Raw genomic sequence first — 14,894 nt, 5'->3', positions numbered from 1 at the left:
GGCTGTCTTTGAACCATGATCCTCAGACCTCAGCCTCCTGAGTAGCTAAGATTACAGGTGTGAGCCACCAGTGCCCTGCTATTTGTATTTATTTTAAAGGAAGAGCTTATACTTTAAAAGCAAAATCCCCATTTAAGGCTTAAAAAAATAAGCCTTTTACTTGGAAATAATTTTATATTTATTAAAGACTTTAACTTTTTTCATAAAAATTATATATATAATGCCATATTTTTCTGCATTGAGCCCATAGCATTAAAGCTAGATGTATAACTCTTAAATGAGGGTCATAAGAATTGGGAAGTTGCTACTCTTTAAAAACAGAAAACAGCAAAGATTTTTCACTCAAGCTAAATATGTAGTTAACAGATTCTGATATGCCATTTATCTTATTTTTGCAGTTTTAACTATTCATGTATGATTAAAAAAGAAATTGCCCTTCTATGCCATGAATTTTGGATGAGTTAAGAATTCAGATATAACATTAAATTCTGATGATAACTGAGTTGTTTCTGCATATTAAAAAATAAAAGTTAAACCAGCCATCTTGGGTGTTTTTTGTTTTTTGTTTTTTTATTTTAAAGGTGATGAACACAGGGGGTTACAGTTACATAATAAGTAAGGTGTAGTAACTACATTTCCTTTAAAACACTGTTACCTCCTCCCTCATTTTCTCCTGTTTACCACTCCCCACTTGTGTGTTCTTAATGAAATAAAAATTAATGAAGTAGTTTTACACTGAACAATAACCTAAACTATATATAACATTGATTGCATTTGGTAATTTTATGCAAAAATCAGTGGGTTTCGTAAATGAAAAGTTGTGACATTGGAAAGAAGATGAAGACAAAAGATGGAGACGTTAGTTATAAGTATATATAAAACATTTAAAAACATTAGTCATTAAGCTTGTATCATTTTTGTAATAGTAAGTTGACATAGCTTTTTGATCTTCTTTCAGCATAATTTTATTTAAATATAATTTTTTTTCTTTTAGGTCATGCTCTTAAACCTCAAGTTTCCTCTATTTTTACATCATTTTTGGATGGGCTAAAAAAGTTTTATATTACAAAGGTAAGCCTTTTTAATAAAATGCTAAAAATTTTAAATGCTAATATATTGTTTCTTACCTTCTCCTTAAATGAACTTGCTGTATAAAAGTGTTTTTTCATGTTACTGTCTACATTTTATTTTTCATGTTGGAATAAATATTTGATCACATCCATCTTGCAGTTTCAGAAATTTTTCTTTTCCAGTTTAAAAAAATAACACTGTATTGGACAATCTAATGGTGATAACATTTCCTATTTTAATTTTTACAGTAAAAACTTAGATGTGAAATTTTTTAAACACCTTTGATTACTAAATTGCTTTCCTAACGAGTTACAGTAGGTTATATTACCACTAGCAATAAATGTGCATTGTTATAACCTTGTCATTGCATAGGATTTTTGTTGTTTATTATGCTTTAAATTTACTAGAGTGAAAATAGTACTGTGTTTTAGTTTATGATTCTTGAAACTAAGGAGAGACTGAGCATATATCTTTTTATTCCAGATAAAATTTTGTGTGAATTATTTGAATGTAATTTGTTGAGCAATGGGATTATTAGAAGCCCTTTGTAAATAGCTTCACCCAGTGAAGTGCCTCCATTTTAATAGGATTTTTGTTGTTGTTTTGGTGCTTGTTTCAAATTTATATTTTTTCCTGTGGTTATTTAATCACAAATTTAGAAAAGTCTTCCTTTCTTTGAAATATAATTAGGATTGCTTGTTTCTGTCTCCCTCTTTTGTTAAGTAAAAATTGAAATTTTCTTTGTTATTAATTCTGTTTTAATTTTATGATGTGAGATAAAAATATTAATTGATCTTCACTTCCTGCTTTCTTATGCTAATCAGCTGTATGAGCACTGTCATCTTTAATACCTGATACTCTTTTTTTTTTTTTTTTTGGTGGCTATACTAGGGCTTGAACACAGCAGCTTACATTTTTGACTGGCACTCTGCTATTTGAGCTATGCTTCAGTTCTGGCCTTTTGCTTGTTAGTTGGGGATAAGAGTCTCCAGGATTTGTCTGACAAAGCTAGTTTTGAATGGTGAGCCTCAGATCTCAGATCCCAAATAGTTAGGTTTGTAAGTGTGAGCTACCGACACCCCTATCGACTTCTGCTACTCATACATTGATTTGTCTTGCCTAAGACATTTGTTTGTATGGTACATCTCCAAGAAATAGTCTCATTTTAATATTTTAAATTATTTTAAATGAGTCATTTATTTTTGAAAATTTAAATAGATTTAATTGTTGTAGGTCTGGTTTTTCCTATTATTGTGAAAGTCCATTGGGATTTTTGAATTAGAATAAACTAATATATTAACTTAAAATATTGGCAGGCTTAGAATAATTTATGCATTCAGGAACATATCTTTCAGATTTTTTTTCCTACTGAACTTACTTATTTGCAGATCTTTGTTACCTTAATTTTATGTACAAAATCTTTTTAAAAGTATTACTTAATAAGTTATTACTGGGATATAGGAATTCTGTTGATTTTCTTCCCCTTATGTCCAGCTACTTGTTGTTTCATTTTGTAGCTCTTACTTGGTTTGACATTTTTAATTCTGATGTTATCTGTTGTATTTATATACCATTATGTCATTATGATTTAGACATGTAATACTTTCACATAAAGTTTTTGTGGGTTTGTGTTTACTTTTTGTTTTTGTTTTTTTGGGATCCAACTCAGGGCCTCTTGCATGGCAAGTGTTGTATCTTTAAATGTGATTTAATGACATTAAACATTCTTATTGATTAACAAAATGTAACAAAGCTCAATTTTTAAGAGATGGGTATATTTAAGCCCAGATCAGAAAGAAAAATGTAAAAGTTATTTTGATTTACTGTTTTATAGGATAAAACTTAGCTATAATAATATTTTATTTTTTAGTTTAAAGGATTTGATCCGAATCAAATAAGTGTCGCCACATTACTGTTTGAAGGGGACCGTGAAAAGGTTCTTCAACATGAGAAACAAGTATATGACATTGCTGCAAAATTTGGGTATGGTTTTAAGTTCATAATATCAAGAGAAAGTCAAGCTGGAATGCTAATATCTCAAGCATTTATTAATATACTAGGGATTTATATCTCTATGAGACTTGCATGTCTTTTGGTAGCTATTTATTTAAATTTGCTATTGTGGAAAATTGTTTTACTGCCACAATTTGTAGGATGTTAGATTGATTAATTGCTCTTGTCTAACTATACATACACATACTAAATATTTTATTTTTCAGAGTTTTGTACTTTTGCTCATTTAATTCGTTGTTTGTACAAGAGTAAAATAAGAAAAAACATTTTCATGTTATTCTTGAGTTATAGTATGTATGAATAAAGCATGCTATTGGTGTGTTTTAAAAGGCAATTGTACTTAATCTATCGTATTTGATAAATCATTGCTGCTCCATTTCCTGTCACTTAGGTTTTTGTGCTGGTATAAAGAAACAGAAGACATTTCACATTTATAACCAACTGAATAATGATAGGGTGGTTTCTGTCTGTCTTTTTGATAGATTATAAGACTGATGGATGAGAATTACAGTGGAAATGCCATTTATCAGAAGTACATTTTCCCTCTTTTAAGTACATAAACTAACAGTTTTCTAGACATTAACCTTTCTTACCTTTTCTGTTTTATACATATTATACATGTATATGTGTGTAGCATGGGTTCTTTATATTTACTTTCATTCCTTTTTGTAAAAAAACAAATGAACATATGGTTTAGAATGTTCCAGTCTTATGTATTTTTTCCACATATAAAATAGTTTAGCCCTTTACTGGTAGGATTGATTGAGCTTAGCGAGGTGCTGATGGCTCATGCCTGTAATCCTAATGGAGGCTGCTAAAATCTGAGGATCATAGTTCAAAGCAGCCTGGGCTGGAAAGTCTATGAGACTCTTATCTTTAAAAGTGGAGCTATGGATCAGGTGGTAGAACGCCAGAATTGAACAGTGACAGTGACAGTAGCCAGTCCTTGAGTTCAAACCCTAGGCCATGCACATAGCAAAATAAAAATATTGTTCTTAGAGTGACAAAGGTTCTAATTTTGAACTTACTAGTTTACTTTTTTACTTGTTTTGAGTATTGGAAACTAATTGTTCACTTTTATTTTTATATTATTTTGAAAAATAGCAAGAAGAATTTTGTTTTCTTTAGTAAAAGATAAAGTTCACTTTACCTTTTACATTGTTTCCTTAGTATCTTTTTAGGAGAGTTACTGATGTTTAGCTAAATTAGTTAAAAGTAATTATTCTAAAGGGATTTATTTAATAATCAAATGTCTTGAATTTCAAGTAATCTCATTTTTGTTTCAAATGTTGAAATATATTTTTCCCAGAGTTTATTTAGCCCTATGTATACACCAATTTTTTTACTTTTTAAATTTTATATATATACGTATATATATAAAATGCATGTATAATTTAATTAGAGGTTTTTTTTTACAATTAGTCAAAAAAATTTAAGTTAAAACATCTTTTTTAGTCTTAAGTATTCAAGATTCAAGGCTGACAGCATGGTTCAAGTATTCAGAGTACCTTTCTAGCAAGCACAAACCTAAAGTACTTTAAAAATTTTTGAGGTTGTGAAGGTGGCTCATTGGTAGAGCGCTTGCCTTGCATGCCTGAGGCCCTGGGTTCGATTCCTCAGCACCACATAAGAAAAAAGAAAAAAGCCGGAAGTAGGGCTGTGGCTCAAGTGGTAGAGTGCTAGCCTAGAGCTGAAGAGCTGAGGGACAGCGCCCAGGCCCAGAGTTCAGGCCCCACGACCGGACCAAAAAAAAAAAAAATTTTTTTTTTGAATACATGTAGGATTGAAACTTAAAACTTTTTCCCTTATATATTTACATATCTAACTTCATTAAAAAATTTCTAGGAGAACTTAAGGGAAACAAAATAGGACATTTTGCTGTTAATACTTGAATCACTGTTGATAGGATTAAATTTATATGGTTTTACCTTATTCTCCCATCCCGAGACAGACAGACAGACAGACAGACAGACAGACAGACAGACAGACAGACAGACAGACAGACAGACAGACAGACAGACTGACTGACAGACACACACACACACACACACACACACACACACACACACACACACACACACACACACACACACACACACACACACACACACACACACACACACACACTTACTTTATGGGATCAATAATTATAATTGCAATTCAGAGCAGCTAGGCAATCATTACCAGTTAGCAAATGTGTCTGATGCCTGTTTTCTGCTTCATTTATGCCTAATCACTATGGTACTTGTAAAACAGTATATTTTATTCTTTAGGTCTTTGCCAGAACCATTCCATTGGTTTTGTTTCATAAATGTTAATGCCAGTTTCTCACAGAACACCATTCATTTGGAATTTGTTATGTGGCTTCTAATAAGCTGTTACATTGTAATTAATTTCTTAGGTATTTTCACCTTGACTTCTTTCATGTAGATATAAAATTATCTGTTCAGAGTAACCAAGATGGTTACAAAGGAGATGACTTAGATATTTTGAATTTTTTAATACCTGGAAACATTTTTATTTTCTAGTGGAGGCCCCAGTTTTCTGTAGACAGTAGTATTTTGTTCTAATTACTGAGCTCAGTGTATTTTTGTTATTTTAGCCCCACTCTGCCAACCTATTATTGTCACTTCTCCATCTGTATAATAATTTGGAAGAAGCTATTTTTTTCTGCTATTTTTTGGGGGGGGGGAGGGAGCAATCCTGCAGCTTGAATTCAGGGCCTACACACTGTCCCTGAGCTTTTTCTCTCAAGGCTAGCACTTTACTACTTGAGCATACTACTTCCAGCTTTTTCTGAGTAGTTTATTGGAGATAAGAGTTGTATGGACTTTCCTGCCAGGGCTGGCTTCAAACTGTGATCCTCAGATCTCAGCCTCCTGAGAAATTAGGATAACAGTCGTGAGCCACCGGCGGCCTGGCCTGCCAAAGTTTTTATATGTTGTTTTGGTTTAGGTCTTTTATTTTTTCTTTGGGGCATTAATAATTTTTCTTTTCTTCTGTTCCTCAGTTTAAATTGGTTGCTTTTAAAGAAATGCTTCTACCGGTTTAGAATCTTTTTCCCTTAGTACTAGAGTTGGAAGTCTAGTCCTCAGGCTTGCTAGACTTTGCTTGCTGTACTGGAGCTCTACCACTTAAGCAACACCTACAACCTGGTTATTTTAGAGATGGAGTTTCAAGGACTTACTGCCCAGGCTTGTTTTGAACTGCTGTTCTCTAGATCTCTCTCAGCCTCCTGAGTAGCTAGGATTGTAGATCTGAACCATTGGACTAGCTTAGAATATTTTTATATGTTACCTGTTTTGCTCCTTTCCTTTTACTCCTACCCAAGTTTCAACAGACAATAGTATCTAAATATTGAATGGTCATACATACTTTGGTTGTTTATTCATGTTGGTTAGTAATGTTTTTTCACCTTTCTAAGAGCTACACAGGATAAACATTGCCTGTCAGCAATCATAACAGGTATTTTGATATTTAGTATAGAAGTTAAGGTGGTATGTTATTATTTTTAAGGAGACATCTGCGTTGTTTAACATAATTTCATACAAGAGTGATTAGACTCACCAGATGGCCCTTGTATGTAAGGTGATTGTCTCTCGTTCTTCTTTGACTTGTCTTTCTAGTCCTTCTTTATGAACAGCTTTAAATACGTTTGAGTAACTTGGAAATTGATGTTTGACATTTCTGCCAAGAGCAGGAAATAGAGGATGGACATTCTCACTTTAAAACAGTTTGAATCAGAGCACAGGTTTGTGGATTATCTGCAAAAATGACACCTTGGAAGAATTTAATTTCTCAGCTCTGCAGTTTTTTACCTTTTGTATCTTAAGATAATTCCAGTTGGGGCTGGGAAAGTAGCTCAATGGTAGAAAGCTTGCCTTACATGCATGAGGCCCTGGGGTTCGCTTCTCAGCACCCACATAAGCAGAAAAGGCCGGAGGTGGTGCTGTGATTCTAGTGGTAGAGTGCTAGCCGTGAGCTGAAGAGCTGAGGGACAGTGTCCAGGCCCAGAGTTCAGGCCCCACAACGGACCAAAAAAAAAAAAAAAAGATAATTCTGGCTAGATTCATAGTTCTGAAAGCTCAAAAGGAGCTTCTACAAGCTAAATTTTCAAGGAAATGTGTGTGTGTGTGTGTAATTTTTTAAAGCACCTCATTGCTTTTTCTTCTCTATTAGGATTTATGACGTTAGAATGAGAATGTAGTTAAAAGGGTTTTTTTCTGAATTAAAGAAAAATGTGTATTTCTGTATGATTTGTACCACTAGATCTCAATGTGTAATACTCCCTGTCTACACATCAAATATTAGATGATGATTTTTAAAAATGATGGCTTGATCAGGGACTAGAAAGAAGATGTAGTCTTATCCTGATATAGAGACAGGCCTATTAAGTGTTCATGCTTACAGCTTTTTACCACAGAACATACCTTACATGATCCTTCTAAGAGATTCCAAGCACAGATCTCTAACATATTTTCTCTTTTCATTTTCCCACTACTTCCAGAGTGAACAGCTTCTACTTCCTAAGCCTGAGTTGTTTTTCTCTTTTACAGAGTCCAGCTTTGTGTTATGTCTCCTTGAGCTATGAGCTTGTATATTTTCCTTAAAATATTGTCATAATAATTTTCTGCTTTGTTTTCCTTTGGTTTTGGGACTTAGTTTGGCTCTTTACCTCCAACCTCACATCAACCTAGGGTTGTTTTTTGTCTCTTTATGTTTGATGACTTGATCTAAGTTCTGTCTACTTTGCTCTTTAACTTGCCTTAATACCAACAATCTTCTTATTCTGTTATACTCTTATCTTCAATCCAGAGCTGCTTTGGTCAGGTCTGTCACTCCTGGATGCCTCTAACTTGTATACTTATAAAAGTAAGCCAGGAAATACTGATTTTTTCCCACAGGTTCCAGCCTGAATTTGTGATGCAGTATTGTATAGAATAAGAGAATACATGTCTATATCGAAGTCCAGCAAAACTTCAGCAAAAGAAAGGATTTAATACATTATAAGTTAAGGTCATCAGGGAAGTTATTCTTCCTTTAATTGACTAAAAGAAATTAAAAGTTATTTTTTGAGAATAGAACCCCCACACAAAATCTTAAACTAAAGGTTGTAGAAAACAATTTTTATTCATTTAAAATAATAGTTGAATTATATGTTCCATGGGGTTGATTCTAATAATCAAATGCAATTTCTATATATTACTACTTGTTCTCGCTCTTTTAAATAATTTCATAGGATACCATATTTAATACCAAATACAATGTACTTAGGTATTCAAGAAACTGTTAGTATTTTGGAATTACTATTTAATTATCACATACTTTCTATATGTATCAGACTGTAATAATTTGAGTATAAGAATTTAAAATATAGCACATGTTGAGTATCCCTCATCTGAAATGCTTCCAATTTTGGAATCTTTATATATGCCTAATGAGTTTTCTTTAGGATGAGACCTAAGTCTATAGCAGGAAATTCATTTATGTTTCATGTACACCTTAAACACATGGCCTGAAGTTAATTTTATACAGTATTTTTTTAGTACACTATTTTTTGGTCCCTAATCTATTACTTGAAACCTACTGTAAAAATTTCCTATTTGGGACGAAATGTTGGTCAGAAAGTTTTGAACTTTGGGGCATCTTGGATTTGAGGCGAAAGATACTCAAACTACCTGAATAAATTAATAATATTTTAAGTATTTTGTTTTATGCTAGTGAAGGTCATTCTGATTTTTTTTTAAGGTTATTTCTCATGCCTGACTCCGAAGTAGTTGAGTTCATTTGAGTATTACTAGCTTGGTAGATAGAATTTTTAACTTTTTTTTTTTTTTGGTCAGTGGTGGGTGGGGCTTGAACTCTGTGCTTGGGTGCCATCCCTCAGCTCTTCAGTGCAAGGCGAGCGCTCTACCGCTTGAGCCACAGTGTCACTTCTGGTTTTCTAGTGGTTTTTTATTGGAGATAAGAGTCTCACGGACTTTCCTACCCAGACTGGCTTTGAACCATGATCCTCAGATCTCAGCCTTCTGAGTAGCTAGGATTACAGGCGGGAGCCACCAGCGCCCCGCTAGAATTTTTAACTTAATGACTAGATTGAAATATAAAAAGTATTTTCAGCTTTTTGCTACCCAATCTTATTCTCTTGATAGCTCCTTGATATATTTTTGATAAGTGAAATTAGGATAAAAATGAGATTTAATACATGTTAATGTGTGAAATAGTTGGATATCAATTTGGTAGTTTAGTGATACATTTAAAATAAATTTGTTCTTAAATTATAGTGGACTGGCAGCTGGAGAAGATAATGGGCAAAGAGGTTATTTGCTGACCTATGTCATTGCATATATTCGAGTAAGTTAATCTGTTTTAAAGATTCTTTAAGCTTTAAAGTTTTGCCTTTAAATTCTGAATTTTGTTTGTTTCTTTTTTCTCTTCTAATACTGAATCTTGAACTAAGGGCCTTATGCCCTTAACACTTGAGCAACATTCCTGTTGTTCTTAGTGTTTTTGTGGTTTCCACCCACTCCAAATATTTCATGTTTTTGTCAGAGTCGGACCTGAACAATGATCCTACCTTTTCCTCCCAACTTGAGATTTCATTTTTCAGATAGCCTATTGAGAATTTGCTCCTTCTTAAATTTCTCTAAATAGCTTTAAAATGTTGTAGAAGAATATTTTTAAGGAATTTTACTGAGTTCAGAATTCTAGAAAATAAAACATAACTAACATATATAGCATAGACACAATTTGGAGTGTCTTAGTTTTAAGGTTCTAGTTAAGATTGAAGCAGGGACAAACTATGATGGAAGGGGTTTTTTTTGCCCTAGATTTATTTTATCCTTAAAATATTTTTCTGAGGGGCTGGGAAGGTGGCTTAGTGGTAGAGTGCTTGCCTTGCATGTGTAAGGCCCTGGGTTCGATTCCTTAGCACCACATAAGCAGAAAAGGTCAGAAGTGGCTCTGTGGATCAAGTGGTAGAACGCTAGCCTTGAGCTAAAGTGTTGAGGGACAGTGCCCAGGCCCAGAGGTCAGGCCCACAACCAACTATATATATATATATATATTTTTTTTTCTTCTGATGTATACTGTCATTGTCACAGGTATTTGTTTACTGAACAAATGAATGCATAAGAAAAAAGAACAATAATCTAGAGATTTTCATTGTTTACCATTAATGGTGTTGAAATGATTCATCTTTCTGGAAATGAAAACACAAAGTTTTTGTCTCTGATAAATTTCCTTTAAAATACTTGTATATCTATGGCAGTTTATGAATCTTTCCTGCTCTGGTAATAGAACAACTTTAATTTGGCTAAATAAATTGAGTATTACAAGTTAATTATTATATTTTGTATGCTACATTTTCGTAGCAGAATAGTTTCAAATGCTCTATGTATTGTCACTTCAAAAAGAGGCACTATTATTTTCTAAATTTTTTCTTAAAAGTATATGAGGAAAAACAAAGATCTCCAACATTTTTACTTCCTCTTCCTTTCATGTTGGTGCCCAATTTTTAATTTTGTTTTGCTATTTAGGCCTCTAAAAATCTATTCTTTAGTCCTCTTAATATATACCTAAGACTTTGACTAGATAGAGATTCTGTTTATAGAGCTGTGTGTGTTGCCAAAGAGAACAACCCAGACAAAGCTTCTGTACTTAGAGAGGTAATATACCACCCAGAAGTTTCCAGTGTTCTTCTGAGATAGATAATACAGAACACTTGAGGTTGGATTAGAAATATGTTATATTAAGTGTCTTGAAATGCTGACAGTATTATTGATTATTGTATTTGTTGTGGTTTTGTGTTTTTTGTGTCTTAACAGGACTTGGGTTTGGAATATTATGTAGTAGGAGAGTCTTTTGAGACTTCTGCTCCTTGGGACAGGTAAAATCTAATAAAATACTTCATTTAACTATGCTTTCTGAGTTGCTAAATGTATGGGTGCATGTAATATATTTCTCTGTGAATACATAAACTTGGAATTTGATGAAGAAACATTAAAACAAAGTAGCTACTTGTCTTTAACTTAATATCCTCAGAAGGATGCCATGTTTGCAAGCCCCCAACTCCATATCACCTTTAAGAATTATTAACTATTCTTCTGTTTTCATTGTTTTTCTCTTCCTCTTCTTTCTGTCTCTCTTTCTCTGTCTCCCATCATTTCTTTTTGAGTCAAAGTTTCACTATGTAGCCCAGGTTGACCTTGAACTCATTGTATAGTCCATATTGGCCTTAAACTTGAAATCTTCCCAAGTGCTAGGATTACAGGTGTACTCCTGGCTTCACAATTTAATATCAGTATATCATAGTACATTAACATTTTACATGTAGTTTGTATAAAATAAATGTTGTATTAGATGTTAATTTAAGAATAGGCTTTTGAATGTTTAATATAAAACCATTATTATTGATTGAATTATTTTTAAATTAAGGTGAACTTCTTAGGCATGGATAAAGATTGCTATTCTTATAATCCAGATTTGAATTTTGATTAACATGTTCCACATTTGCATGTTATGTCCTTATTTTTATTATATTAAGATATATCAGTTCCTCACTAACATGTTCTTTAAAGCTCTTAAAATCTTGTATTTACATTTATTTTGAAATTGAACTCTCCTAATGTAGGAAACTACAAAAGATTTGAATATGCTCTTCTGACATGCCTTTTTCCTATAACAAAAAAAAAGCAAAAAAAAAGGAACAATTCTGTTCTCTTTGAAATTATGATCAGAGGGTCGAGGGTCAATTTGAATGACTCCTGTTCATTTTTGTAAGAATAAAAGACTTAGTTAAGAACATATTGGTCTTGCAGGGTATCATGAAAACTAGTACGTAACAGAATTTGTATTGTTTTTATTTGAAAACAGTATTATTTTAATTTTTTTCCAGAGTTGTAGATCTTTGTAGAAATGTAAAAGAAAGAATAAGAAGGGAATGCAAAGAGAAAGGTGTTCAGTTTGCACCTCTTTCCACATGCAGGTAAGTTTTCTTATTATTTACATACTCCTTATTCAAAAACAAAAACAAAAAAAACCTGTTTCAAATTAGTAGAGAAATACAGTTTTGCCAGCTAAGGAGAAATTTTAGTCTATTCCAATTAGTAACCTTCCCTGAGCTTTCTTTGTCATCTTGTCAGGATTGTGTCGCTAGCAATTATTTTCTCATTAAAAAAAAATCAGCATCAGTTAGTTGTACAAGGAGGTTTTATTTTCATAGGTCCATGCATCAGTGTACCTTGATCAAGCACAGTCTATCACTTTCCATCTCACCATCCTACTTCCCACACCAATTTTAATAAGCATGAGTATTCTATTTTCACTTATGTATATAAAATATTATGACCATATTTTCTCTCCTTCACCCTCTCTGTTTACCCTTACATTTCTCTCTCACTATTATCTACACCCTGATCAAGACCAATTTTACATTCCTGATATTTTTTAAGTGTATGTTAATTGTTCAAAGGAGTTTCTCCAAGATATTCTAGTCATTTAGCATAGAAGGTCAATTCACTGTATATGAATCAATAAATGTAATACAGCATCAATAACATAATACAGTGCCCCTAGGATTTAACATAGTTCTGAGCTCTTCAGAAGCAGGATATCATTCATAACTCTACCAGGAACAGTCTGGTAGTGAAGAGCCAAGTGTCTCAGCTCCTGGAAAAAGAAGACTTTTATTTACTAATGCTATAAACCATGTGTAGGATCAAGAAACTATACATTATATACAGAGTCAGTGTAGCCCTGGCCCTATTTTCATCATAGGAAAAATACCTTAACCATTTTGATTGCTGATTAATTGACTATTAGTGGAATAAAGGCATGAAAGGAACAGAAGATCCAAATGAGTATTAACTTGATGCTTTCTAATAATTCTTTTTTTTTTTCTGTACTGGAGTTTGAACTCAGGTCCTTGTCCTAATTACCAGCTACTCTACCACTTGAGCCATGTCTCCATCCCTTTTTGCTTTCATTATATTTAATATATGGTATTGAATTTATGTCTATGCATGCCTAAACTGCTGGCTTCCTACTTAAGCTTTCAGTGTAGCTGGGAATCCTCCACCATGACCAGCTTTTCATTGGTTGAGATTCGTTCATTAGAAACAATGTGTGAACCTTGTTGTCTAGGCTGGCATCAAGCTTTGATCCTCCAGATCTCTACCTCCCAAGTAGTAAGGATTACAGGCATGAGCCACTATACCCAGCCTGGATATTTCTTCAGAAGTATTTTCTGTATCCAGTTTGTTAATCACATGGAAAGATTGAGACATTGTTAGTGTAACTAGAACTGAATTTTAAATTTAATTTTTTGTTAGTTAAAAAATTAAATTTAACAAAGGAGGAGGCTACAATGCTTTATAAGAATTGTACTCATTATCTTGCCCATGTAATTTAACCCCTCTGTACAGTATTTTCACAATAAAAAATAAATAAAAATTAAAAAATTAAATGTAAAACGCGTGTGACTGCTAATATCTTCCATATTGGGCAGTGTGTGGTTATCTGATGATCCCTTCTTTGTTAAATAATAACAACTCTAAAGTAAGCTTTTATGAGAAGGGACACTTTTGTATTTAGTCTTTTGACTGAATACAAAGACTGTGTAAACCCCAGGAGATAAATGTCTCAAGACTGAATTGAACATTTGATTACTCTAGAAAGTTATAAAATTAACTGGATAGAGAATAAATGGAAATCAGAACAGATCATGAAAATGAGTACCTTCAAATAAATGATACCATTTGTAATCTAGGATTCTGTATTGTATAACTACCTTACATTTTCCCCTTTTATGTGTGTAGGTGTGGTTTAAGTATGTTTCTGTTCAATAGCATTTTCTTTATAAGAACTTGGCCCTGGTTTATGATGATTTGACTTGGGATTGCTATACATTATAATAGTGCAAATATATACCTCCTATATAGCCAATCAACTTTTCACTTTCAGGATAGCATTCAATTAATCACATGAGGTATTCAACACTTTGCTATAACATAGGCCTGTGTTACATGACTTTGTCCAGCCACAGGCTAGTGTAATGTAACTGTTATAAGTATGTGCTTGGCTAAGCTATGGTGTTTAGTATGTTACATATGCTGGATGCATTTTGAATTTATAGTATTTACATATTATAAATGGGCTTAAAGAGGCATAACTGATTTCAAGAAGTCAAGGAGTTTCTATATTTTTATTTGTAATGTTTATTCCTCTGATTTATCTGGCATTATTTAATCTCAACCCAGGAAGCCTACCTAGTCCTATTCCAGCACAGGAATGAGGATTTGCCCACCAAGCTTATTATCATAACAACTTCCTATCAATTTTTTTTGTTTTTTTTTTTTGGTCCGGTCGTGGGGCCTGAACTCTGGGCCCAAGCACTGTCCCTTAGCTCTTCAGCTCAAGGCAAGCACTCTACCACTTGAGCTACAGCGCCACTTCCGGTTTTCTGAGTGTTTATTGGAGATAAGTGTTTCACGGACTTTCCTGCCCGGGCTGGCTTTGAACCGGGATCCTCAGATCTCAGCCTCCTGAGCAGCTAGGATTATAGGCGTAAGCCACTGGCACCCAACTTCCAGTTTTTCTTGAACTTTGTAAATCTGGATCTCAAAGTACAAAAGTTCAGGAATTTTTTTTTATGAGAGAGCTAACACTAGGGAAAAAAAAAACAGCTGGCAAATTGACAGTAGCATTGTTAAACAGTTCATTTCTTCTGTTCTGAGGCACCTAACATTTGGCCTAAAAGGCTATTAAAATTTTAGATTGGATTCTGTTTGTATTGTGTAGTAAAAAGAGTA

At 33.2% G+C, this 14,894-nt stretch overlaps 1 protein-coding gene across 3 annotated transcripts in view; it reads left to right on the top strand.

The window, feature by feature from the left end:
* Agps (alkylglycerone phosphate synthase) overlaps positions 1-14,894 on the top strand; it is a 109,556-nt gene that overhangs the window by 69,051 nt on the left and 25,611 nt on the right. For all 3 annotated transcript variants that reach the window (XM_070020327.1, XM_070020331.1, XM_070020330.1), the window contains exons 13-17: positions 995-1,071; positions 2,942-3,054; positions 9,369-9,438; positions 10,911-10,972; positions 11,981-12,070. In XM_070020327.1, coding sequence (XP_069876428.1) covers positions 995-1,071; positions 2,942-3,054; positions 9,369-9,438; positions 10,911-10,972; positions 11,981-12,070 — 412 coding nt within the window. The remainder of the gene's footprint in view (positions 1-994; positions 1,072-2,941; positions 3,055-9,368; positions 9,439-10,910; positions 10,973-11,980; positions 12,071-14,894) is intronic.

Source organism: Dipodomys merriami, unplaced genomic scaffold (assembly GCF_024711535.1).
Source record: "Dipodomys merriami isolate MVZ:Mamm:240054 unplaced genomic scaffold, mDipMer1.0.p SCAF_1, whole genome shotgun sequence".
NCBI lineage: Eukaryota > Metazoa > Chordata > Mammalia > Rodentia > Heteromyidae > Dipodomys > Dipodomys merriami.
This window is presented reverse-complemented; position numbering and strand designations above follow the sequence as displayed.